Source organism: Haemaphysalis longicornis, unplaced genomic scaffold (genome assembly GCF_048455015.1).
Source record: "Haemaphysalis longicornis isolate Haplotype H1 unplaced genomic scaffold, Haemaphysalis longicornis Haplotype H1 scaffold_9, whole genome shotgun sequence".
Classification (NCBI taxonomy): Eukaryota; Metazoa; Arthropoda; class Arachnida; order Ixodida; family Ixodidae; genus Haemaphysalis; species Haemaphysalis longicornis.
The window spans coordinates 5432912-5458484 of NW_027526460.1; the positions used below are offsets into that span (position 1 = coordinate 5432912).

Genomic DNA, 25573 nt, shown 5'->3' on the forward strand with positions numbered 1-25573 from the left:
CTGCCACAAGGACCCGTCTTTTCGGGGCACGCCGAGTGTATCGGTGCCGTCGACGTACCCAGATTGAAATTCGCAGCACATCTTCCACGGTCTTGAATTCTGATGCAAATTCTTCGGACTTATTCCCAGCGGCCGTACAAGAGCTGTTTAGTGCCTTCGCTGCTTTCTCGAGTTTTTGGTGAATGGCCTGTCCATGCGTGATGCATTCTTACTCTTCCGACCACGACCACTGTGTCCTGTTTTATTCCACCCTCGACGTCCTTTATGGGCAATGACAGTCTCTGGACCTTTGGACATTCTTTGGCCTTTTACTCCAAGTATCGTATCTCGCCGTCCTAATTCCGCAGGATAATCACTCGTATTGACATGATCGGGACCTTTTCTATATGAGGCTCGGGAAGATGCTACGGAGCTTGATGAGCAGACTCTGTTGCTTCCGGCCATCTCAGAGGACTCTTCAAGAGAACTTGAAAACACGGCATCTTTCTTTTGGATGTGAAGGGAAGCAAGCGAACTTGAAGTAGACTCCCCCTTTACTTGCGGTAGAAAATCTGATGGGAGTGATGTTTCTGGCAAGTGAGCGTCTTCAGCATCCTCTTCAACTTCGGGTAGTTGGAAGCACATGTTAGTTAGTGCAAAGAACTCTTTGAAATTTGCCGATCTATTCAATGTATTAATGATCTTGCATTGTTCAGTGGTGCCGACCTTGTCATCTTTTAATCGATAATACAATCGGCTCATAACGTCAGTCATCTCGTCTTCAAATTCAATGTTGGTAGTGCATTCCTGCTTGAAGTGGTGAACGTCTATAAACGGTTCAAGTTTCTCATTGAACCACCGCAATGCAACTTCAGTTTTCCGTAACTGGCGCATAAAATTCCTCAACATAAAGCATATATCACTGGTCTTTAGATTCAAGGCTAAGGTCTCTTTTGCGTTGCTGCACAGTTCTCGAGCTATTATCCTTTCTTTGTCCCTTTTTGCCTTTAGTTCTTCAAGCAGCATCCTAGACCGAGTGCAACTGCGTTCGTGTTGAAGTAGTCCCTCTTTCGTTGTGCCATAAGCTGCGACACTCACCTCCCCGTTCGCGGAATCCCTGTCTGTACCCACGGAGGGCAATCGTGAGAGGTAAGGACGCATAGCCGTCGCACTCTGGTCTGTCCGTTCCGTAGGTCGTCTTTGGGCAGCCCCCGACCGCGGCGGCCGGTTTTCTGATGGAGGCGAAAAGCGAAAACGCCCGTGTGTACGAGATTTCGGCGCACGTTAAAGATCCCCAGGTGGTCAAAATTAATCCGGAGCCCTCCACTACGGCATGCCTCATCGCCTGCGTTGCATCGGCGCGTTAAACCCTACAATCAATCAATCAATCAATCAATCAATCAATCAATCAATCAATCAATCAATCAATCAATCAATCAATCAATCAATCAGTCTTTGGGCAACCCCACCGTGGTTCTGCCGATTGCAGCTGTCCGCTGCCCACATCGTTGCTGTCCCTCAAGAGGCCGATCGTCCGATCACAGGAATCTTTGCTGAGATCTCATCCACCTTATCACCGACGCTGCCGCTTTCACTTTGTTTGATACCTGTTCCGGCAGCTTGGTGGCCCCGACGTCTTCCTTCCCGGGTTTCCAGGCACCATAAGATATGGAAGAAAGGAGTCCAAAGCCGCCGTAAAATAAACAATAACTCTATTTACATTACATCTCTATGAATGTCCATCGTGTCCGATCATACTTCTTCTTCCTTTCTTTCTTTCTGTCGACCCCTGCATCGCCCTCTTCTTTATTCTCATTACTGCCCTAATGTTCAGCGCAAAAATATAACACCAGCAGCCTAATCATATATATCTAGGCGTACGGCTTCTTGTTATTCGACCCCTTATCATTCATACTGCGCACTTTGTTCAAAGATGGAAGTGTACAAGTTGAAGCAGGAAATAAAACATCATGTAGCCCTCGTCGCCTTGGCCGCGCACCACGGCGGCTTGGAAACTGCCACGGTTCTGAAACTAGCGAAGTTTAGAAGGTGCGTACAGAGCTGATGTGTTGTGGTGGCAACGGGGAATCTGTGGCGAAAAGGAAAAAAAAACACGGTCAGCAGTCAGACATCGTCAAAACCCCTTAATTTCTCCGGTGGTGGTGTTATCCGTTGTTCGGAATGAGGGTGGCGTCACGCCGCCACACATTTTTTAAGTGCGAATGCACTTCTTAAGCGAGCCTGAAGCGTCCGCCGCCGTCCGCATAGCAACAGCTGCGGGTGCGCGCGCTCCTCGTCTTCCTTGGCAACGGGGGGAGATGGGCGCGCGCTGCCTGGCCGCTGACATGGCACATACCCACGTGGGGGATTGGCCAGGAATCTCCTCGTCTTCCTTGGCAACGGGGGGAGATGGGCGCGCGCTGCCTGGCCGCTGACATGGCACATACCCACGTGGGGGATTGGCCAGGAATCGGGCGTGAGAAGGGCTAATGCACCCGCTTAAAGGAGTACTGACACGAAATTTCAAAGCTGAGATCTGCTCTAGCAATCAAGTACAACGACAACACAAATAGGTGTCTGTGAATAAATGCATCTTTCTTTCTTTGTAGTTGTGTGTGTGTGTGTGTGTGTGTGTGTGTGTGATCTCTCTTTCGCGAACATTACCGAACCGCGCAAATTCAACTCGTGCATTCGCACTTTCACATTCTTCCCCTCGGGGAAATGGGGGGAATTTTTTTTTGCAGAACTCCGCGTTAATGCTGCCCGTTACGTGGATGTGCTCGCCACTGTTGTAAAGCCATGAATAGAGAGAGTTTACAAAGGAAGACCATATGTCTTTCAGCAATTCGGTACCTGTTCACAACGCCTACGTCACCCAACAGTGAAATGGCTGTGACCCCGACACTCCCAACTGGTGGCCTCTTACTTCTCCAGATTTAAAGCCGCTCGACTACTATGTGTGGGGCGTCGTTGAAAGAGGGCCGCATAATACAAAAGACTCGCTCAAGGCCACCATTTCTCACTCAATGGCCAACATCTCTAAAGAGCACCTGATCCCTGCATGCAGCCATTTGTGAAGCCGTATCGAATCGCTTATTGGTTGCGGCCGATGGCGGATTAATTGAGTAGTATATATGGAAATTAACCATAAGAGTAGTACTTCAGAAAGTTTGGCAAAAATATGTCTGGATTTGCTAGAGATATCATGCTGTGCCTGACGCCCAGAGTTACTGGATATAGACAGTTGCGAAACTCCCCATAGGCCCCATGTATCGAAAGCCGGTCTTCGGTTGCCCCCCTGCGCCGGGGCAAGCACGGGGCAAGTTGACTAGCCTGTCGTCTGTCGGCAGGACGTTGAAGCAGTACTCAAGTGCTTGCGGCTGCTGCAGTAAGTCATAAAAAGAAAAGCCGCACAAACACAAGTAAATTTTACGTAATTATTGTGTTTTAATTTAAAAATCAATCTTTATTTTACAGAAGAATTTTGAATAATAATAGTTTAGCGAAGTTCCGTTTTTATCTCCTAGGTGCCGCGCGCGTCGACTTGCCCCTCAGCTTCCGCGGAGTGGGGGGGCTAGCGCCGCCCGGATTCTGAAGCGGAGTTTCGCAACTGTCTATATTGAGTAACTTTGCCTGACGCCATCAAATACCTCGCGCACCCGATATATATATATATATATATATATATATATATATATATATATATACACACACACAGAGATAGAGAGAGAGAATGGTGGAATGGTGGATGGAGAGGTCAGCTCTGCTAGCAGTAGGGCTCAATTGCTACACCTATAAGGGATGACTGCAATGAGGTGTGGTGAATGTCGGAGATCGCCGAGAGAGCAGTGATATGGAAAGATCCACGAGCGCATAGCTTTCGCTGGGGCCACAGCGCCAGACCAGCGAGACACCGCAGCGCATCGGACGTGGTTCCGGTGTCGACAAGGGAAGGCACCTCCATGTAAGGAAGCCCGGCGCGACGGGCCACCGAAGCCGAGCAGCAGGCAGAACTCAGATCTGGCGATGCACAGCCGCGCCAGTGGCGTCAGCCACCGTCGTGGACGTACCGGATGCTGGCGGGGGGAAACATTTGCGGTGTTATGACGACACTGCGGTGACAGTGCATCCGCGTGTAATGCTTTGGCGCGCGCCGTTCAAGGGGCATGTCGAAACCAGAGTCGGCTGCATAAGCATTCCCGGCTTGGTCGCCACGTCATTCACACGCGTCTGCGGTAACAAGTGCAGCTCACTTTCCTACACTACTTTCGCTCTTAAAAACGCGTGCTTTACTGACGTCAGAGCCGAAGGGCGAATTCGCGATGAACGTTGCACACATCGTAATGTATGCTGTCTGTCTAGTCACTGCTTTGCGACTTCGGCCTCGGATGACTAGGCGAGTAGGGTAAATAGATAAAAAATATGTTAACTGGAAAACTTCTAAGCTTTCAATCACAAAAATTTGCAACATTCTACCAGTTAGAGGACAGAGTACTAACGTAGAAAATACTATCGCTTTAGAGATATTTGTTCAAAGAGCTGGGCTGGCCAAACTTACGTCATGGTCCCGCTCAATTCTGCTGAAAAACAAAGTTTGTAAAGAAAAGTAAAAAACGCAGGGTGTAAATAGAACGACAAAGCCGGATCCTGGTATTTATTAACTAGTTAGCGTTATATTCCGTCTGAGTTTGACAGAGCTGATTGATTATGAGGTTTAACGCCCTGACGCTACACAGGCGCGGACTTAGCCGCGCTGAAAAATTACCGCAGAAGTTTTTTAAACAACGCTAGGTCATTCAGGTTCTCTTTATAACACCATTCTGAATCGAAGAGAGTGATTGTTCTAGCTCAAAGCGTTACACGACGAGTGCCACTGTACGTGTACACCACTACGTGAGTGTGGGACACAGTTTGATATGATCACATCATTAGCAAGGCGGCGTCGCCATCCAACACATTCAAAACTTGAGGCGCTTAGCGCACTTGTTTGCACACAATCTCCGAAAAAAGCAGACCCTCACAGTAGAAAACATGGGATACTTCATGACCTACACATATATAGAATGTACACAGAATGTCGCTAGCACACATCGAGAGAAGAAAACGAAAAGCAGCGAACACTTCCTTTTAGCGGCTTGCTTACGCGTGGAAGCGACCTCCTCTTGTTCAGAATCCGCTAGAATTTGGGCTCCATCGCGCCTTGTACGGTCGATCAGCCTTGCATGTTTCATACAGTCTCGTCATCCCGCTGAGTGTGCACGTATTGAAGAGGGCGTGTCCCCGTATGTTCACGTTTCCTGTACGCTCATCGCACGTGCCCAAGCGGATCTCTGGGTCGCAACTCGACTGAAGCGCTGCAAGGTGTGTCAGACGGTGGAGGTCTGTTTGCCTCCTCGGAGGTTCAACAAAGGGAGAAAGATCTATAAAAAGAAGTGGTGTAAAATATCGTTCCGCCGCCGCCGCCCCATCCTTTTTTCCCCCGCGTTCTCCTCCTCGTCTTGGCGAAAGCCGCGCCGATTAGCATGTTAATAGCTTCCTGCCTGTCTGTAAGTCCCCGGTGAAAGAAAGTTCCGTGCACGCACCGTGCATGCGTTATAAGGGCGACGCGGCGGGTTTTACGAAGGCACAACGGTAGACGCCGAATCGGGGAAGCCTGCCAGCTGTCAGTTGCTGGCTGCCAGGCTAAAACGCCGCACGATTCGGCCATCGTATACCTTTTTCTTGTCTTTTGTATTCTCCTGTTTTAGCCTGGCTTTAGGACGGGGTGCCGTAGCGAGAGAGGCGGAAAGAGGGGGAGGGGGGGGGGGAGAGTATACATACGAATGGCGTCCCTTTATTTTTATTTCTTGCGGAGGCAACAAGTTGAGACTGTCCAGGCCACGACGCTCATTCACTTCAGGACGCGACTAGAATAGCAGCTTTTTTTGCGCTTGTGTGCGAGCACCTGTGTACCAGCACCTGTGTACCTGTGTACCAGCACCTACAGCCTGGTAGCCTGAAACTTGGAATCTTTGAAATAGCAATGCCATCAGGCTCTAATCCAATAATTAGCGTTAACTTTGCTTCAAGCGTCTCCTTTAGCCCATTGTGAATTTAACTACGCTAAAATAGCGGATCACTTGAATGAGCATAGGTTAACCTAACACGCATATACTTGGGAAAACACCTACAGGTACGTATACGCCGTTTCAGAGAATGTCAAATATTCTTAAGTGATCTTAATGGGTTGTTTAACACCTTGGTTTAACACTATGTTGCACCCCGTAGCTCAAAAATGGCTGCGGCCAGAGAGTAAAGCTGTGGAACGTAAAACCTTGCAACAATTACAAGTTCACAGCATCACAATAATAGTTTATTTTCTTGTAGAAAATGCAGGTAATGTGGTGGCAATATTTCTAATTTCTTTCCTTCGATTTTTACATAACTTTTTATTATAAAAACTTCTGTTCCCCAGGCACCACCCATGGAGTCTCTCGCTATATGACCCCACCCTGCTCGATTTGGTGACGTCACTCGTGCGACACACGCAAAAGTAGGCAGTTCACAACTGAATGGAATGAAAGAAAGTTTGACTCGAACAAACGCTGCAAGCACATCCAAGAAGTCGATATTAACAAATAAAGAGCTGAAGGAAATAGAGAGCGTCAGAACAACCTAAGAACCAGTGCATCATTAGGCGTTATACGGCCGCCAGGGGCCGTCTCATGTATTTTTTTTTTAATTTTCTTAGTTCTCTAAACTACCGCTACATCGTGAAATCAACGACAACATGACATGAAAGACCCAGTGCAGCTGAAAAATGTTTTACATATGCATCTCTGTGTTTTCACAAGGCCGCACGCGGCTGGCTTGTGTGACATAGATAGGCGGAGTGCACCTATAACGTAAACGAGCGTAGCCATCTCGGGCGCGGACGGAATCGTCCGCGTCGTATACGCGAGACCTCAACTTTTCCTTTTTACAGCGAAGGTTGATTTATGTTCTCCCCGGAGGCCTTCGAGAGGACAGGTTTTCCACCCCGTCTCAATTCGCCTTAAAAAGAAAATCAACCCTCACTCTCGCCGCCGATTGGAGTTTCGGGGAAGCGCGCAGGGGGTCATTTATATAAAAGCAAAAACACACGCTGTTGCTGTCTTAACGCGTGCACGCTCGAATTGGGTCAACGCTGGCCGCTCGCGGCCGAGAGTTCAGGGTCACCGTCTGAGCGAGGAGACTGCTCAGACGGCTGCCGCCAGACGGCGATGTGCAGACGATCGTCTGCTATTGCTTTATCCTCCTCAGACCTTTTGTCCCCCCACAGGGACATTGGTTCACAGGCGACGAAAACTACAACGGCTGTTGCAGCGGAGAGAACCAATGTCCCTCTAGGAGGACAAGGTCTGTGGCGCCATCTACCTTGAGCTCGGCGAAATTTCTCTTTCCCGCTCGGAGAAAACATGGCGGCAATCAGCGCCAGCACGTTTTATGCGAGACGGCGAGGTAAGTCGCTTTATCGTTGGTCATAACGCTTTTAATTTAAACAAATTGCAACGGAGTGTAAAGATTTAATGCCTGGAGAACACATTGACACAGTTTCGAGAAAAACATTGACTTTATTGGGACCTTCGCAGCTAATTAAATTTAGTGTCCTCGCACAGGGACATTGGGTTCATGTGCGTGTTTATTTTGAAGTCAGATGGCCGACTAGCACATTCTTTTTTTATGAAAGTTTACCAGTGGGGATTTAATTCTAACTTCCCTTTGCTTTGTAATTTTAGGCTTGTCCACCAAGAAGGCAGACGAAGTATTGCAAACAATTTGCGACCGGGAAACTTCCGATATTTCGGACTCCGAGAATGAAGACGACGTCGACGACGTGAATGCCGCGTATGATTCCGACACTGAGGAGTATGCTGGTTCATCTGCTGAGAGTGACGACGACGGCTCCAGCGGCGCAAGCATTTCGCAAAGGCGTCCTCTGTGGAAGGCAGCAAATTCTTCACCAGCAAACAATGTGCCTGCTCTCGAGACGGGGTGTGTTTTTTCGGAAACTAGATTGGAGTTCTCGCCTGCCGACTACTACAAGCAGTACGTAGATGACAACATGCTCGAAAAAATGGCCGAGAAAACAAACCAGAGAATTCTGAGAGAGCGTGGAATCATATCTAAAATCACTGGTCAGGAAGTTAAACAGTTTCTGGGTTGTTCCATGCTGATGGGAGTGATTGGCTATCCAAGAATACGATTTTTTTGGAAGAAGGGCCTGGCTGTTAGCTCAGTAGCGGACACCATGCCACGGGATCGTTTTTTCTTACTGCGATCTAACCTGTGCTGCCAACTTGACGATGACGTAAGTGATGACGAAAAGAAGAGCGAGAGACTTTGGAAGGTTGCGCCTTTCGTTGAGATGGTGCGAAAGGGCTGCTTGGGCATGGAAAGGCCTAACTGCTTCTGTGTGGATGAACAAGTCATCCCATTTTCAGGACGCTGTCCTATGAAGCAGTATATCCCTAACAAACCAAATCCTGTGGGCCTGAAAAACTTTGTTCTCGCAGGAAAGGACGGGTTGATTTATGATTTTGCAATTTACAAAGGCAGAGAGACGTTTCCAGACTTTGGCCTTGGCATATCGGGTAACTCAGTCTTGAAGCTGGTTGAGACAGTGCCTGCGTGCTCCACGCTTTACTGTGACCGTTGGTTTTCTTCGGTCGGTTTGATGGATGAGCTCATGAAGAAGGGCATTTTTGGCACCGGCACTCTGATGAAGAACAGAATGCCAAAAGAGGCCCATTTCACAAATGACAAAGATTTGTTGAAGAAACCTCGGGGCACTTCGGAGCAGCGACTGCGACAAGACAGCACGCTTGCATGCACAAAATGGGTCGACAAAAAGCCCATTGTGATGCTGTCGGCTGCCTTTGGAGTGGAGCCTGAAGATAAGTGCAAAAGATGGTGCAAGAAAGACAAGAAGTTTCTGGATGTCCCGCGCCCATCCGTCATCAGAAACTACAATGCAAATATGGGTGGTGTTGATTTAGCTGACAGAATGCTCTCCCTGTATGCTCAAAGGAGCCGCACAAACAGGTGGACACTGCGTACAATTCTTCACATGTCTGATCTTGCTTGCGTAAACAGCTGGCTTCAGTACAGAGCAGACAAGAAGGCAGAGGGCGTCCAAAGAAAAAGCATTCTGGACTACCTTGATTTCAAGCTTTCCGTGGCAGAAGCATTGATATGGCAGAAGGTGATCGCAACTCGTCAAGACGACGAAGATGACGTACAGATCCCGCCAAGAAAGAGGCCAAAAGCTCTGCCATCAGAAAATTTCCGCAAAACAGACGCACTTCATTTGCCAATGAAGGACGACCTGCCAAATGGAGCAAGGTGCCGGTACGCTGGATGCAGCATGAAGACACGCCACAGATGTGCTCGGTGCGACGTGTACCTTTGCATAGAAGTTGGCAGAAACTGCTTCTATGAATTCCATTCGTGAGTTCTGTCGCAAAGGAATTGCGCTGATAGCTTGACTCACTAGTGTGTGGGGTTAAGAACACCCCAAAAGTGCTATTGTTGTGCTCTAAATGTGTCACCAGAACTAATAAAATCAATTTAATCTCTCTTTCTCTAAAGCTCATCGTCGAAACAGTTATTTGCGGCCCTCTCCAAATACGCAAAAATGTATACGTATTTCTAGCCATGCCTAAGGATAGACCCAGTGTCCCTGCAGGGGGACAAGCAATTTCTTGTTGTTAGGCTTTGCGCACATTCAAAATAATTTTTTTGTGGGTTCTATGCAACACAAAAGTAAGTATAAGAACTTGGTCAAAGTTATTTCTTCGTGCCATTATTCTCGGGTCTGAGGAGGTTATAGGCGGCATTGCAGAAGATCGTCTGCTATTGCTGTATATGTGGCATTGCCTTCGTTTTTTTTTTTTTTTTTGCGTCCAGTTTTTCTCTCAGCAACAAAAAAATGCCTTCGCTTTGCTTTGCGCACAGGCACGCAAAGCCGCTGCAAATTCAGTTTTGAGTAAGACGCTCTCAGGGGAAGCTCCTTATCAGGCAGTGGGTTATCACGCCCATCGACTGTTCTTGTTTGTATCTGTTTTCGCCTGTGGACCCGTCCTCGATCCCGGTGTGTTCCTGCTATGACGAAATTTTCCACACAAAATTCCGCCGCTCATTTCGGGTATCTCAATTCTCCCCGCGGCAATTTCTCGCCTCATTTCGTTTCCGGTATCGAATAGATATCCACACTGTGCTGGCTTAACTGTTCACTTCCAGTCCATGCGCGTCAGTAGGAGACGTGCTTAGATTGATCATGCGTATACGCCCAGTAAACCCTCATTATGACGGAACCGCTTAATTCGAATGGTCACTTTATTCGAAATTTCCACAGTCCCCCGTCCAGTACAGGGAGAGCAAACCATCGAGATTTTAAGGAAGGACCGCATATAGCAAAGTCATCTTACTGCCCCGTTATAATGGAGGTGTACTGTATATACACACGGAGAGGAATTCGCAAAGCTGAGTGACACTGGCCGTGATGGACAAACCTAACTGCTTCTATCACTGCACAGCGAAAGTTGCTTACGGCGGTGCACGGTCCTGCACTGCAGTTTGAATTTTCGCGCCGCGAGTGTCGCAGAAACTTCCGCCCCACCACTCTGTTTACCGCTGGTGGTTGTTCGCAGCACGTAAACGGCTGGACATACAAGCGCGAGGCAACACGGCGGCGCCTTGAATGACGCCGTAACGAGCCGCTTGAGGACTCAGCTGTAGTTGGAGCGGCGCGGGGCTTTCTCCGACTAACGAGCCGTCGGCCTGCTTCCGGAGTCCGTCCAGCTGCTGACCGGTGGACGACGCGCGGGCAGGCCAATAAGCGACCCGCTGAAAGCGAGAACTGCGGCGCCTCGAAGCAGTCGGCAGCCCGTGTCAAAGTAGCAAGAAATATATTTGGGACAAAAAGTTACGCACGCCCACATCTATTTTTTAATTAAAAGAACAGGGCTAGTACCAGCTATGTATTTATGTTTTGCTTTAAATATGCGCAGTGTTTATTTTTTTTTTTTTTTGCTGAACAGTGTTGACAAGCAAGAAGTATGCTACAAAATTTAGCAGCTGTTCGAAAATGTTCTGCCCATTAAAACGCTTCGTTCAAGGATTTTCTTAATCTTGGCCGGGCGGCTGAATCGAGGGACAGACAGGGAGACAGACCAAAAATTCCGGGTATAAGTAGCCCTAAAAAATACACTCGTTTTAATTACAAACACATAGCTGAGAGTACCAGCATTATTTTAATTGATGCACGTTGAATTGATATTTACGATAGGAAATAAAAAAGACGTTAAAACGGCGTCGAGTACAGGCGAGATGAAAGCAAACAAGAAAACAACATATGTCGTCTGTTCAAAACACAATAGAAACAAAAGGCCCCAAGAGACAGCGCGCGGACAGAGCGAATATGTGTAAATCGCATTCAATTGTGCAAAGCTCCATTCATTATGGGAGGAGCCAGGGGAGGAAGGGGAAAGCGTGAGGTGTGGAAAGGGAGACAGGAGATGGTGTCACGTGTCAGGGGCGGCAGAAGAGCACAGTCTCCAGGCGATATTTTTTGGGCAATACAGGGCCCGTTTTCTTTTTTTTTCATATTTAATTGCTGCATAACGTCAGAACTTTTTGTAGCTTGATGAATAATTTGGCTAAATCAGACTTTTGGCGGTGGCAGGCTGTTCCATGTGTATACCCACTGACGCTTAAGGGGCTCTTCCCAGCCAGTTCACGCAAAAAGTGGACAGGAAAGGAGGAAAACCAAAATGAGGAAGGGCAAGGAATGGGGTATGAGAAATGCGGGGGCGTTAATTGCTCAAGGAGGGGGCTGCCCGTGTGTCACGCGAACTGGTATGCCAGCAGGAAAAAGCTGGGTGTGCCTTTTTTTTTTTTTTGGGGGGGGGGGGGGGGGGGGGGGGGGACTTATGCCTCCTTATTTCAGAACACGGTTAGCCGGGAAAGTTTTGCGTGGGACCGATCCCCGCAAATTAGCCTCGCAAGGCAGGAAAAAAATGACCGTTTGACGCTCCATGGCGGAAAGCCTGCATGCTGTGCGCAATAGCAGCAAGAAATGACAGACACTGCTGTGCAACAAGCTTCTATAACATGGCAAAAAAACAACTGGAACTAGACGATTCAGGGTTTGACAAGTTCACGTCAGTGTCTCATGAAGTAAAAAGAAAACTATAACTGGAACGCCTGTCTGCTTACCCCAGTGGAAAGAATGCAAGGCTATGGAACTACAGCAGGCCCCAACCTGCATCAGGTTCACGTGCGCTGGTATTGCCTCTGACATCGCACATTTTACATCGTATAGTAGTAGATGTTATCAGATGCAGTGGCATGATCGGGATATAATTTACGGTGGTGCACAGCTTGAACTCCCAAAAATAAGTAAGGACGATCAACGCGGTCCTATTTCTGTTGTTCGTGTCTGTTGACTCTGTACCACTGGAATTTCACGAATGGCTGCCACGATGCACTCGTGGGCGTAGTAACTGAATGGCAGTGTCTAGTCTCTCCAAAATCAGGTGATAAGGAAAAGGAACGAGCGGTATGATCATACAAGTGACGAGAACAACGCGAGTGATAGGATATCATGATGCGCACGACCATACCGTGCATGACCTGTAACGGTAAATTCTTATCCCGATATATTACATCTACAGAGTAACACTTCGACGATAAGTGAAAGAAAAGCTTCATTAACATTTTTGCCTCATTTAGAATAAAAATTACAATAAATTTCGATATGTGTACTTGCTTCTTGGCACAAACACAAAATGAGAACTTTTATCGGGCTTTACAATAGCAAAAAAGTGTTGAAGGCAGGCAGGAAATTATCGTCTAGCTAGCTTGCAACTGATATCTGTCGTGTGCTCTGTCGTCACGCCAACACAATTTAAAACAGAAGAACATCTGCGAGAACTAAATAAAAAAAAGGTTACGTAAAAGTAACCTGATTACGAAATGCCGAACTTGTTGAGTAGTAGCACGAATGGTAACGTACACCGAGCTGAAACATTGGTTCATAAGAGAAAGGTTTTCTCGCTAAAGCACCCGAAATTTATGCGCGCTGTTTCCTTTTGTTATGTAGAAGCAGCCGTCTGCTATTTTGATCTTTCATTTCATGAATTAATAACGGGCCAATTAAAAGCACCGGCTTGGACAAATCTACAACTATATTCTTGCGGTGGACACTTCCGGAAACCACGCACATGTCTAGGTAGGATAAACAAGTCATATGACATTAGGGTACCTTGTTGTCACGACGTGTTTGAAACAAAATTCAGTATCATTCGCATGGGCACCTCAAAAAAGCTTATGGTTAAAACGTCCACCGAAATGCTTTAGCAAAACGTACCTCTTGCTCACGTAGACCCGCAGTCTCCTCTATGCACGTGTAACTCATACATATGAAGAGAGAAACACCAGAAAAAGAAGAATGTCTAACAACGCTGACGAAAGACGAGAGGCGTGTCTAGTGATGGCGAAAGGCGCAATTCTTCAAAGGCATGCAAACCGGACCTCTGTGAGGAGAGCGTCAAAATAAAAGAAAGAAAAACGGAGGAAGTATTAAAAATGGGCAGGGATAAAAAAAGAGAGTGGACGTGTTTACTCAACCCATTCAGCCGGGAAACAAGCCAGACACCCCAGCAAACAGAATCAAGATCAAGCTCGCTGCACTCAGCGGCAATCGCTTTTTTTTTCGCGCTCTTTGTGCTACCATTTTTTTTTTTTGCGTTTCACCTTCGGCGCTTTGCTTTCTCTGCAAAGCCAGACGAGCTGGTCGTCATAACAACAGCTGTACCGATGTTCGCACGTTTGTTTTGCCGCTGCGTTTTAGAGCGAAAGATCAGCTACGCCATGTCTCGCAAGGTCATTAATCGCGTCGCAATGACGTTGAGCCGCCGGAAAGCACGTGTGGCAGGTGTGACCTAACTTTCATGAAACACTGTGCGCATAGTCTTTGAAAAACCAAGCCAAACAAGGCATTTCGCTTGTGATAACAATGTTTAACCTCACACAGTTCTTTTAATGCTCGAGCATGTCTGTATGGACTCAGCGAGTAAACCCGCCTGCCCGACAGTAACGCTTCATGTATGGCACTCTAGACGCTAACACAAATGCTGCCCGTAAAATGCGCTAGAGCCTTCATACTTTGATGTCATATACACTGTTGATGCGATGGCAAAGAAACGTAATCTGAGCAATGCATGCGTGTGCAGTAGAGAAGCCGGCTTTAAAGGGGCCAGGTGTGTAGCAGAGCAGTTTAAGCATTTCCCTCACAATTCACTCTTGTAAGTTTGTGGAAATATTTTTTTTTCCCAGGGTACTCACACTCAAACGAACAAGCAATCGTCAACTAACAGTACCTTCGGTTGGTGCTAAGGATAGCGACATCAGCATGGCTCAGTTAGGACAAAGGATAACATGATTCCATCTGATAACGTGATCCGAGTTGAACAACCTAGTTTTCATGCCGTTACCTGCTTAGTGTGCATCACATCCCAATTTCCGAAATAATAAAAAAAAAATTCCTTCCTCGCTGCTAACATCTGAGATAGCGCCCGATTTTTCCCGTCCTAATTCGGAAAATTATGAGAACTTACAACTCCATATGCAGTATTGTAAAGCATCCTCCTTTAAAAACGCTCCTTCGCGTAAGATTCGCAGAGTAGAAATATTTTGTAAAGTCGCCCAGAAAGCTGCCCGAAGTGCTCCAAGCGCAGCGACGGCACCTTGCGGGAGCGAGCTGCAGCCGCCGACCCAGCCCCATGAGTCATGCGCCGAAGGGAGCTGTCTGGAGAAGAAGACTGCCGCATTCCTTGCCGGTGGCATCAGGTTACCGTTCGCGCCGCTTCGACTACGTCTATAATCAGCGGCGAACTAGGCTGAATGCGACGCGACGGCTACCGTCGATCGCGTTCGTGTTCATTTGGGACCACGAGGACAAGACACGCCAATTTCAGGTTGGAAGAAATAGCCTTTGGTAGCGCACTCAGCTCCACTGGAGCCACGAAAGACGTTTTCTAACAACATAAAAAAAAAACTCAGTAGGTAATGAGTCGCGTTCAAATTTTGCACTACATAGACGCATTATGGGCCAGCCCTAAAACATAGTTATCAGTTTGTTGTCTGTACGTTGGCACTCAAGCGATACAATCAAGCGGAACTGCAAGCCCCACTACAATCTCCCAGCCGTGTTCCTTGGCATTGGTTTATATTGGCGGCTGCCAGTCGCCCAAACAAGATTCTGCGACGTCATAAAGAGATCGCCCGAGAATGGCTGGGGAGTAGCCACCGCTTAATATCTCGATCGTTAGTTTGAAGTTTGTGATAAAATAGGTATCATGCTTATCGGGACAAAACAATCTCTCTGGACAACCAAACTTGGCCCCTTCGTGGCCCCTTTTGAGAAGATTTGTGGAAGTTCAGTATTACGAGAACACCAGAAATTTGGAAAACATGGCTGATGAAGCTGCGGCTCAAAGCACGCGCCGTAGGAGAAAATTACCCCACGGTAATAAAACTTGTACTGGCGGGCCTTGACGACTCTGATGCACAGTGAGCCATTGTTTTAAACACGCTTACGAATTGAAGGCGTTGTGTTCACAACGCCTTAGTTTATTGTTTTTGTCTTCATTATTCTGCTGCTATTTTATACTCCTTATTGAAAATAACAAACTGCGTTATTTGCAAGAAGAGCATCTCGCGTGCACAAGAATTTCTCATCGAGAACAATGCGCCGCATCGAGAAAAGATTGACCGCCACCATGACCTCATAAGCATTAGATCAAAGAAAAACACACGCGTAAATAAATGTTTTGAACAAGTTTCAAGATGAATGCGCAATGGTCACAGGGCATTCCCCACTTTTTATGACATCACAAAGTTATTATAATAAGTTGGGCCACCTTCATTATTCCTTTGTGCGCGAAGCATAATTACTGGGTTAGGCGGTGTGTGAAACGAAACCAACTGGCGGTGCACGCAGATGACATATGTTCTCTGCCCGAAATTTAAGGAAAGAGCAACAGCCCAGGAATTATTCTGATTTGGAACAAAAATGGCGGTTAAGATGGTGAACAGTGCCGAAAATTTCCATTTATCTTGTTCCTTGTTCCTGCGTTCCTGCGTTACTCTAACAGCGCCGAACTAGAACAACGTTCAATGAGTGACAGATAACGGCACGTACGAATTACTGATTACCTGCGCGTAAGAAGAAACGTTAACATTCAATTTCAGCAACTATATTTGTCCGCTTGGCAGGAGTCTTTTTAAACATGGGGGGCAAAAAGAAAAAAAGAACTCGACTGACCTTAGGAGCTCGTTTACAACATCATCTATTGCCATTCAAGGTTTGGCGAAACGGGGTAAGGTTCCTGAGACTACACAGGTCGACCTCAACGGACATTTTTAACGACGCCCAGTAACCGTCCCTCGTGTCGCTCCTACAAACGCGGCACTCCCTTATTTTTATCTACCGGCGCGAAGGCACGTACGAGATTCTGTTACGCAGGCACTCAGGTGGAGTGGCCGCGAGTTGATAACGAGTGTCTTGTCTGCATTGCGGACCATCTTCTCAGGGGTGCAAGGTGTTGGAAGCCAGAAGGCACCGATAAGGAGGACACGAATAACAACTGGAATGGCTCTAGTAGGCATTTTTGCAGCCCTCCTTGTTATCTGAGGACAGACGTCCTCTGCCGATATGCACATGCAAATGGCAGCACTGGGTGTGGTCCTGCCTGCGGAACCCTTTCAAAGTTTACGTTACGTTTTGACAACTTAAGCCAGAAATTTGAGGACACGCAAGTTATTTTTCATTTTTAAAGTTGTGGACAGTGACGATTTTCCGGTTTAAATGATAATCAGGTTTCTAAAGAGAAATTAAGCTCCTCTGTTGTGGCCCCCGACCTAACTGTCAGACCTGTTACTCGCGGTAAATTCTTATAAAGGGCCTTGGACTAAGGAACCACACCCGTTTCTCTGCAAGATAAAGTTCTCTACACCTACTGTTGCTGCTACTACCACTACTTTGAAGGGTAAACTTCTGGGTGCTTGCTTTAGGAATATTTACGTGTAGATGTGTTGCTTTTTGTTCTAAGAGACAGCATAGCAATTTGGAATTTAAAGAAGAGCGAATTTAGTGTTTGGTAAGCCGGGGTTACTTATAAGGCACGCCGCATAACAGCGCTAAATTACTGCAGAAAAGTTTATTTCTTTGTACCGACGCAAAATGAACGGAGAGCGCCGGTATTTTTATTTTTATTTTTGTTAGTTATGAAGAGAAAGCTCTAGTGTTGCGGGGATGTTAGCTATTCCGACGTGCTGTCGTATAATCGAAATTTATGAAGAACGAATCTCCGTTGGCTTTAATTTAACATTTTTTTTGCCCTTAGTTCCCAAGCTAGGAATTCCGTCCTCTGACAGAGTAAACGATCCCGCGAGTTCTGCAAGTCTCGTTGGGATGCTTCACATGCGTCTATGGAAGCACTCGAATGTTCCTGATAATTATTTGGAAAATATTGTAATATGAGTTACAGAAGACAGGTCCCTGAAATAGCATTCATCCCTCACTATCAATGCAACGCACGAAAGCCTAAGTCGGATATTGCATAGACTATAGTGGCACCACAATATACAGAGTGAGACTACCTTAATGTTCAGACTCGAGGCTGGTTTGAAGTTCTTGAGCCAAAGGTGATTGAACTCAATGTTGCGTTTAGTGTAGTGGCATTAATGACTTCTTACTCTAAATACACGCTTTGCACAAAGTGTGTCCCCTCTTCTCCTAACTCTATCTCTCTAGCGGCGTAAAACCCATGGGCGAGTTTTACTGATTCTATTTCCCTTTATAATTAAATACACAATTGTAGTCAACCTAGAAACTAGTATTTTGCTTTTAACCAGGTTCAATACTGGTTCTCGACCAATAAAGCTCTTTTAACAGAACAGTTCTTTTACATATTTATTTAGTTTATTCATTAATTACGTGTTGTTGATAATTTGATTCGTGCTTTAAGCAAGCATGGACTCACCTGCCCACATTCGTTTCCAGCAAATTCGGTTCGGTGCCTCCGTTACCCACTTGGTACAATACTCTATCTGAAGGTTAGTTTTTGTGCTCATCTCTTGAGTTACGAGAGAGAAGGAAGCAGGAGCATAAGCAGGCCGCTTATGGGGCGGGGGCGAAGTACTGCTACTGGCATCTGAACGTGGCAGCGTAACCTACAGTGCAGCTGAGCCGCCAGCGTGTAATTAATGTGTAGCTCCTGTTTATGGAATAAGCGCAAAGGGTTCAGAATCGCGTACCGGCCAAGCTTAGCGGGAATGGAGAGGGCTTTCAGCGCGCTGAAATCGTGTGAAACATTCCGCGCCGGCTGCTCCTGATAGCGCAGACAGCGAGTGGCGCAGACAGCGACATAATATCGTGTGGGGCCCAACGTGACAGTTAACGTTGAGTCATAGCGGTGATGCTGGCTCAAGCGCTGTTTCGTAGCGCGAAGGCTGTATTTTTGTCCTTATTGCTTTTCAGCGTAGTTAAGCTGCTTTATGTTGTTTCACAGGGATTGGGTGGGGAGGGGGGTAAAATGCGACGAGGTGGGACCGGGAGTCACAACCATGTTCTTTCTTCTGAGAAACAAATCACGCTGGTGAAATAAATTGCGCAACAAAAAAATAAATCCCTTACACCTGAAAAGTTACAACCTGTAATTACTGGTAGTTTAGAGAAGTCTGAATTCTTACAACTGTCAAGCGAATGAAAATAAAGCGTAACCAAACGGTAGCGATTTTTTATTTGGTTCCGCATGCTTGCAACTAAAACAGAGCCGAAGTAGCACTGAAAGCAACGAAATGCTGACTTCCGTGAGGCGCCGAAAGCTTGAACTGCCTCCATTCCTCTTCGCACCGTTAACGTGTGACGTAGTAAAAAGAAAAAAAAAAAGAGTGTGGCTGAAACGAGCGTTGTCGTTTGAGACGGCTGAAGCACGCCCTGCGTTATTTACGTCGACAAACAAAGAAAAAGGAAATTGGCGGCCGCTACGTGCCGGCGCACCATGGCGACAGACACGCCTTGCGCTGACAGCGAGAGGTGTAGCTGTGAAGCGGGCTATTCAAACGTGACAAATCGCCGCTGCTTCATACGTTTAACTGCGAGATGGATTCTTAGGGCCGCTTTTCTTGCCGCACTAGCGCAGACTTCTTTTAGCGAATCTTCAATTTCGACACGGTGCGTTCCCATGACAGCACACGAGTTTAACGAGGAATGCAGGTTTTTCAGCTTGAAAAATGCTTTGTAAGTGCTATTTTGACAGTTCAAAACGATTAGTTATAAGCGTGGATGACAAAAAAGTGAGAGCTCGGGCATGTGTAGTTTTAAACAATGCAGCCAGAAAGTAAAGTGCTCGTGGTGCGATCGCCGAGTTTAACTGCTAATTGGGTGGAAACTTTCAATCAACGCAGCCTGACACACCTAATAAGCTATGTCAGTCTGTCACAGCCCAGTCATGAAGGGTCGACAGCCCACAGCACATTCCTGCAGCATGTGCCGCGGGACAGCTCGACCAGTGTGAACACAGCTGCGCGGCATTAAAATAGTCAGGCAGCGCACGTCGTTGCAACTGACCGAGGCATGTGGCGCGTGCGCGAAACACTTTACAAAAAAAAGATTCCGTTGCACCCCTAGCCTGCTATCGCACGCACGACATAATTGCAAATTTAACCTTGTGCCAGGATACACACACATCACCCGCAGGGAGTCGAACCCTACAGTCGAAGGCAAACAGAATCGCGCCAGGTTTGCCGCTCGCATTCGGGAGTACCCCAGGGTGCGGTTTTGGGCTCACCGATATTGACGAGCTTGATTCCCTCGGCGTTGGTGAGGAACTTGAGCGCAACGCAGACGTTCTCGAGCTTCTGCGATCGGAAGGTGGGTCTCTTGTTGTGCTTGGGCAGCTGCTTGCCCGAGAGCACCTCGATGAGCGCGATGAGGCGCAGCCCGTCGGCCAGGTCCGTTTCGAGCGAGGCGATGGTCTTGTTCACCGTCTTCAGGTGCTCGTTGGCCCAGCGGGTGAAGGTGTTCTGCTGGATGCGCTTCCACACGGCGTCTTCGGCCAGCTCGCGCTCCATCGCGTCCTCGTCGTCGTCGCCCGCCCTGGACGAGGCCACCACCCGACTGCCGCGCCGTTTCTCCGCCGCTGCCATCGTGCCGCCGCCGACGTTCCTCTCGCAGCAGCCGTCACTTCCGCCACTCGCTTACGCGCCGGTCTCCTCCTCCCCGCTCTGTAAAGAATTACGAAAGAGCGAAGGCGTTACCGAAGTCCGTCGAGAGCTCGCGGAATTCCGCCGGCATCGTCCGGCCGGATTCCGTTACGCGCGTTGCTGCGGTATGGAACACAGGGCGAGGGCCCACTGCTTTCTATTTTACGCAGCTCCCAGTGTAAACAGAGGGGCCAGCGTGCTCGCCTTTTCACTCTTCGCTTCTATACAACCGTGGGGATGAACGACAATGGTATTTGCTTTCCGCGTGACGTGAGCTCAGTCGGCCGTCGTCTGCAAATTTACGCAGAGTTCTAGGAATAAATTTGTTTAAATTGGAATAACAAACGCCTTCCTGTTCATTTCGTACTCAAATGCGCGTAGCCACACGAAAAGACGGGACAGCTCTGTTCACTGCGCCCTTGATTTTTCTTTATTTTTAACGGAACGCGAAGATGATGTGTGTACGGGTCCTCGGAAACATTCAGGCTTGTTATGAGCCCTGATTTTTTTTTAAAGCGGAGCTGTCGTAGGTCGAGCCTTTTTGTCCGTCTGCTGAAGGTCGTGCGTCACGCAGGGGTAGGAGCACGTTCCCAGACCAGCCTGCGGCCTCGCAGAAACCAGTTCGCGGAGCCACCAATAGAGGGCGCAGTGGTCTAGTATTAAACGAAAAGTGTAAAACAGAGGTATATTAATTTCTTCTTAGTTTTTTTTTTTTTGTAAGATGACGCGTCATCACCCCGCTACAAAGTGGATACCACTACCAATCATCATTATCATCATCATCGTCATCATCGGATTCTTCGGAGTTCCTGTGAAATTTAATTACTAATGGCACGGGCACCTTTCTGGCACCTTCTTACTGGCACCTTTCGTTTTGCTTCACCATCAGCCTCAATGTTTTCCTTAGTTGTACTGGGTAGATATAAATGGGCCTTAAGTTGCAAAGGAAAAATGGAAAGCCACGCAAGAAACAACGCAATAAATTAGAAGAGCAGTCGTTGACCGAGCTGGCCCATTACGCTGCAGAAAGAGGGCCACAATGGACAGCCAAGTCGTAAACCTTTGCGGCACTGCCTTGTCGGCCCGGTGTCTGACATCGTGCCAAAAACGCAATGTTAAATAGCACTTCCCATGACACGCCCCCTGCCAACGTACGCTCTACGACCCCTCTCTTGCCTCGGAAGGAAAAATGAGCCCGTTGATTACGCCGATTGCGCTGCTTGTCACAAATCAGCACCAAAGCAAATCCGGACTGTTTAAGGTATCGGCTCAACCTCTCTATAATGGTGCCCCTAACTACCGTGTCGCGCTTAGTCCAAGTGGTCATGCTTCTTGTAAGAGTGTTTTGAACACATGCAACGTTTATAGAACGTGTGAAATAAACTCGTGCAGGCATTAGTTAATGTGGCTTATAAATATTTAAGCCAAGTGTCCCACAGCGCTATGCAGGTAAGAGAATTTAAGTAGTCGTTTAAAAGGCCCTTTTGCTCCTTCTTCCGTTCTTTCAATTGGGAACGCTCTTCCTTGGCCTTATTACTGCTATATCTTGAGTACCTGGAAACAGTTGGAATAAAATAGTTTGGTAAGCGCCTTTAGAACAGCGCTAAAGATCAAACCAGAGACTTTAAAGAAAAATGAACAAAAGTGTACTGCGCCGAACCAATTACGAGTACAGTTCTGCACTGAGTATGTACATAGATTTTTTTCACAGTGCGTGAAGGAACAAAGAAAAACTTTTAGTAGATCCATTTCGGTATTTTATGGTGGTTAGTCACCGCAAAGTGAAGCCCCCAAAGAAACAAAACCTGACTGTCTGTTGTTAGGTTTATACCTCCATCCACGACGGAAGTACCGTACGCAGAGAGGCTCCATTACCTACTATACAATGCCTGACACCCAGCCTCTCCCGTCTACTCTTGCAAAGCTACCATTGGAAGAACCATCCGCACAATGCTGGACTGCATTGAAGGCACGCTAGACGCCGCAACCAGCCGGTTCCGAGGTCGATAATTGAAAATGAAGGGCTCGTTGAATGGGCGCAATAAGGAAAGCCAACAGCCAAGAACGCCAATGAGGGCACAGGAAAAGTAGTTAACCTATTTTACAGTAAAGCTGTCTATGGCTATGATCCAGCTGATCGATGTTGTTGATGATTGATGATGATTGATATTGGTTTCCTTTTTGTAAGTGGGTGATGAAGTGTAATCTTACCAAAAAGGGCAAATATGCCTATGTTTTATACTCTTGATTTAATACTAGCGCTGCTTAAGGCAGGCACAAAAAACTTACTAGGCACAAAATACTTTTTTTTCATGTTACAGGTGGTAGCTGCTGTTACGAATCCGCCTGCCGCCGTACTTTTCCGCATCACTCCTAGGCTGTGCGGCGAAGCCACTGCGTACGCCTTTCAGGCAGCACCTCCCCCCCCCCCCCCTCCCCTTGTCAGTGATTCATGTTTTCATGACTCCACAAGCCCGGGCCAGACGCTTCGCTTTCGGCGCGTTTCAAACTTCGGCAGTTGGCGGCGAGGCGCGCCGAGACTTGTTCCAGGACACAGAGTCCCCGCGATCGCAGCGGAGTCCTCCTCTCTCCCCTCTCTCGGGCTCAACGTGCGCCGATGCTATCGACTGCTCACGAACTCTGGAAAGAGCGTTGTGTGTGTCTGTGACGTTCGTGGCCTGTTGTCGCTTGTTGGCGTTTTGACCATTGCGCTTTTGGGTATAAATAGAGGCCCCGCAAGCGCTATAACCCATTCCTGTTTGAGCAGTGAATCCATGCTGTCACTCTGCTCGAGTCTTGTACTGTTACCTCGCCCGTCGGGGCATTGTTCTTTGGCTTCGGCTCACCTCTCGCTATGAAGTAAACAGTTACGCATTAGCCTACGGCTTCTGGACTTCTTCACGGCTGCAACAGCGGTTGGCCGCTCGCTTCACCACGCTACCACACGTATGCCGGAGTCGACAGAGCTTGGCTCGGCTTGGCCCTCCCGGTCGCACCCTAGGCAATATTCCCCTCTCTGCTTTTCGTCCACCAGCATTCTAACCTTCTTTTCGTCGTCTCGACAGCCTTCACGTTAACTTCCTTTGTTACCCTTAAATAAGACGGCTTATATTCAATGCACTAGTGTTCGGAGGTGAATCCAATTTCAAGAAGACCTGTGTAAGCTTGGTTTTTGTAAGCTGCCTTTCCAACGTTGTGTGTTGCACAGTGAAGCACGGTCATCTACGGAGGAAGTGTGCTTACAGTCCAACTTGAATCTCCTCTCCCCCGGCGCGGCCTCTTTCCAGAGTCGTGGACGCTCCTCGCCACGCACGGCGACCACCTGTGCGGCGCACTAGAGACGTCATTGGCTCTGCCCACCAATCGCGCGTGTGCTCAGTTTGTGACGTACAGATCGGGCCGCAAACCCCCCCCCCCCCCCATACAGCTACACCCCGACATAGCAGATCCCAGCTCCGCCGGGCTTCCCTCTTCACAGGGTGCAAGGGCTCTGATCTTTTTTGTTAGTTTTGAGTGAAATCTCTTGAAAGGGCTCGATTGTCGTCTTTCCTATGCGGCTGTGGTAATCCAGCGGTTCCGTGCGCTTGTACCACTTCGGAAGACTGCGGTTCGAATCTCATCTAGCGCGAAATGGGCCCACTTTTACATTTGCTTTGCTTATAGGACGTTCCATGAGAATTGTGTCAAAACATAGTTAACATATATTTATCTACACCAGCGGGCGTTCCGGTGTCCGCCCCCTGCGCGAGACAATTTACGCCTGTTGGTGCCTCTTCTTTTTACAATGAACAATAAATACATGCATAGTTAACTAACGCTTTCGCATCAAAACGGAAGGACATTAAGTTCCTCCTGCAGCTCAATTGGTAGAACATTGGTCGTGTATTCGCATTCCACCCGGCGAGAATTTTTTTCTAATTTTCGTTCTTTACTACGATTCCTAATTCCGTTTTTTTTTTTTCACGGAAGAATTGGCGTTCTTGACTGTTGCTTTCCATACTGTATTCATTTAATGAAGGAGACGCTCATCACCCATTATCGTAAGCTGCATACATATACAGCTCGACATCAGCATTACGTCTGCATCACGTTTTGTGCAGCCGCGGGAACGCCGCCGGAACTTTTCCCTGCAATGGGGCGAGAAAGAACGTGTAGAGGACGGCAGCACGCACGCATAATAAGCAGGGATAGAGAGATAACGGACGTGCATTTGAATAAAGACAATTAAAAATCCCTGGGGCGAAAGAACGGACGCGAGACAGGGATCCGAGCTGCGACGACGATGCGGAAACTGGCTGAAACAGGATGGAGACAAAGAAGAACGGGGGACAGGTCGGTCCGTACGTAAGCCAACCTGCCTCGCAGTATGCGTGCCGGAGGTACACGTTTATCGGCACTCAGCTGGAAACGAAATAAGGCTGAACTGAACGCTGCGGTTTTAGCCGGGCCACAACGACATGCCGCATTTGAGGTTGATGTATCGGTCGTCGAACTTTTTAAATGAATCCGAGCTACGCCATTATTTCCCATTAATTACAACGTGTTTAAAATTCATTTTCCTAATGTTGACATTATTAGTTTTAAGTTTCGTTCACACATGCCTTTGCGTGGACAGACGCATCGTCGATTTCTTCAATCTCAATATTACACAATACCGGGCACCCAATAACCATTTTGCTGTCCGTACATCACTACAGAACGTCAGCGTCATTACCACCAAGTCCCGCCTTTCTCTATACGACAAATGGGGTAGGGCTTGTAATCGTAATAACGCTGCCGCGTAAAATAAAAGCACAGGTATAGATATTTTTAGAGCCTCACTCAGAGCCCTTGGAGCGTAGTAGATCAGGTGGCTACCGTCAATTACTGCCCTTAAATGGCTTAAAGCTAAAATGAACCAAGGATAAAAGTTTAGTTATTAAAAAGAACGGTTTTTCAATTATTACCGAATATATTCGTTTTTTTTTTTCACCATGCACGCACCTGCTAAGAATTTGGGTGTATATGGGGAGGTGTATATAAATCCCTGGGCAGAGTGCTCGTGGTTGTGGAACCTTGCTGGGGGGTGTCGAAATCCTTCTTGTTGGGGTGGGGGTGTATAAATCCCTGGGCACAAACTTGAGACACCACATTAAGATCCGAAGTCAATCGGCTCCTTGAAACGTTTTCTTCGCAGCAGATAGCAATGTTTCCGAGAACAGAGTTACTCAGCCTCTAATATCAGTCGAGAGAGAGAGAAATGAAGAACTTGAGCAACGCTGGAGAATCCTTAAGGAAAATCTTTCTTAAACTGAAACGGGAC

General features: G+C 47.5%; 2 protein-coding genes across 4 annotated transcripts in view; one reads left to right on the top strand and one right to left on the bottom strand.

Moving 5' to 3' along the window:
* Window positions 1-25573, bottom strand: part of Cher (filamin A protein cher) — a 108817-nt gene that overhangs the window by 75092 nt on the left and 8152 nt on the right. For all 3 annotated transcript variants that reach the window (XM_077684599.1, XM_077684598.1, XM_077684597.1), the window contains exon 2: window positions 19857-20292. In XM_077684599.1, the coding sequence (XP_077540725.1) occupies window positions 19857-20214 (358 nt within the window). In that variant the 5' untranslated portion in view covers window positions 20215-20292. The remainder of the gene's footprint in view (window positions 1-19856; window positions 20293-25573) is intronic.
* LOC144152990 (uncharacterized) overlaps window positions 1-25573 on the top strand; it is a 102598-nt gene that overhangs the window by 45689 nt on the left and 31336 nt on the right. The gene's annotated exons all lie outside the window — the stretch shown is intronic.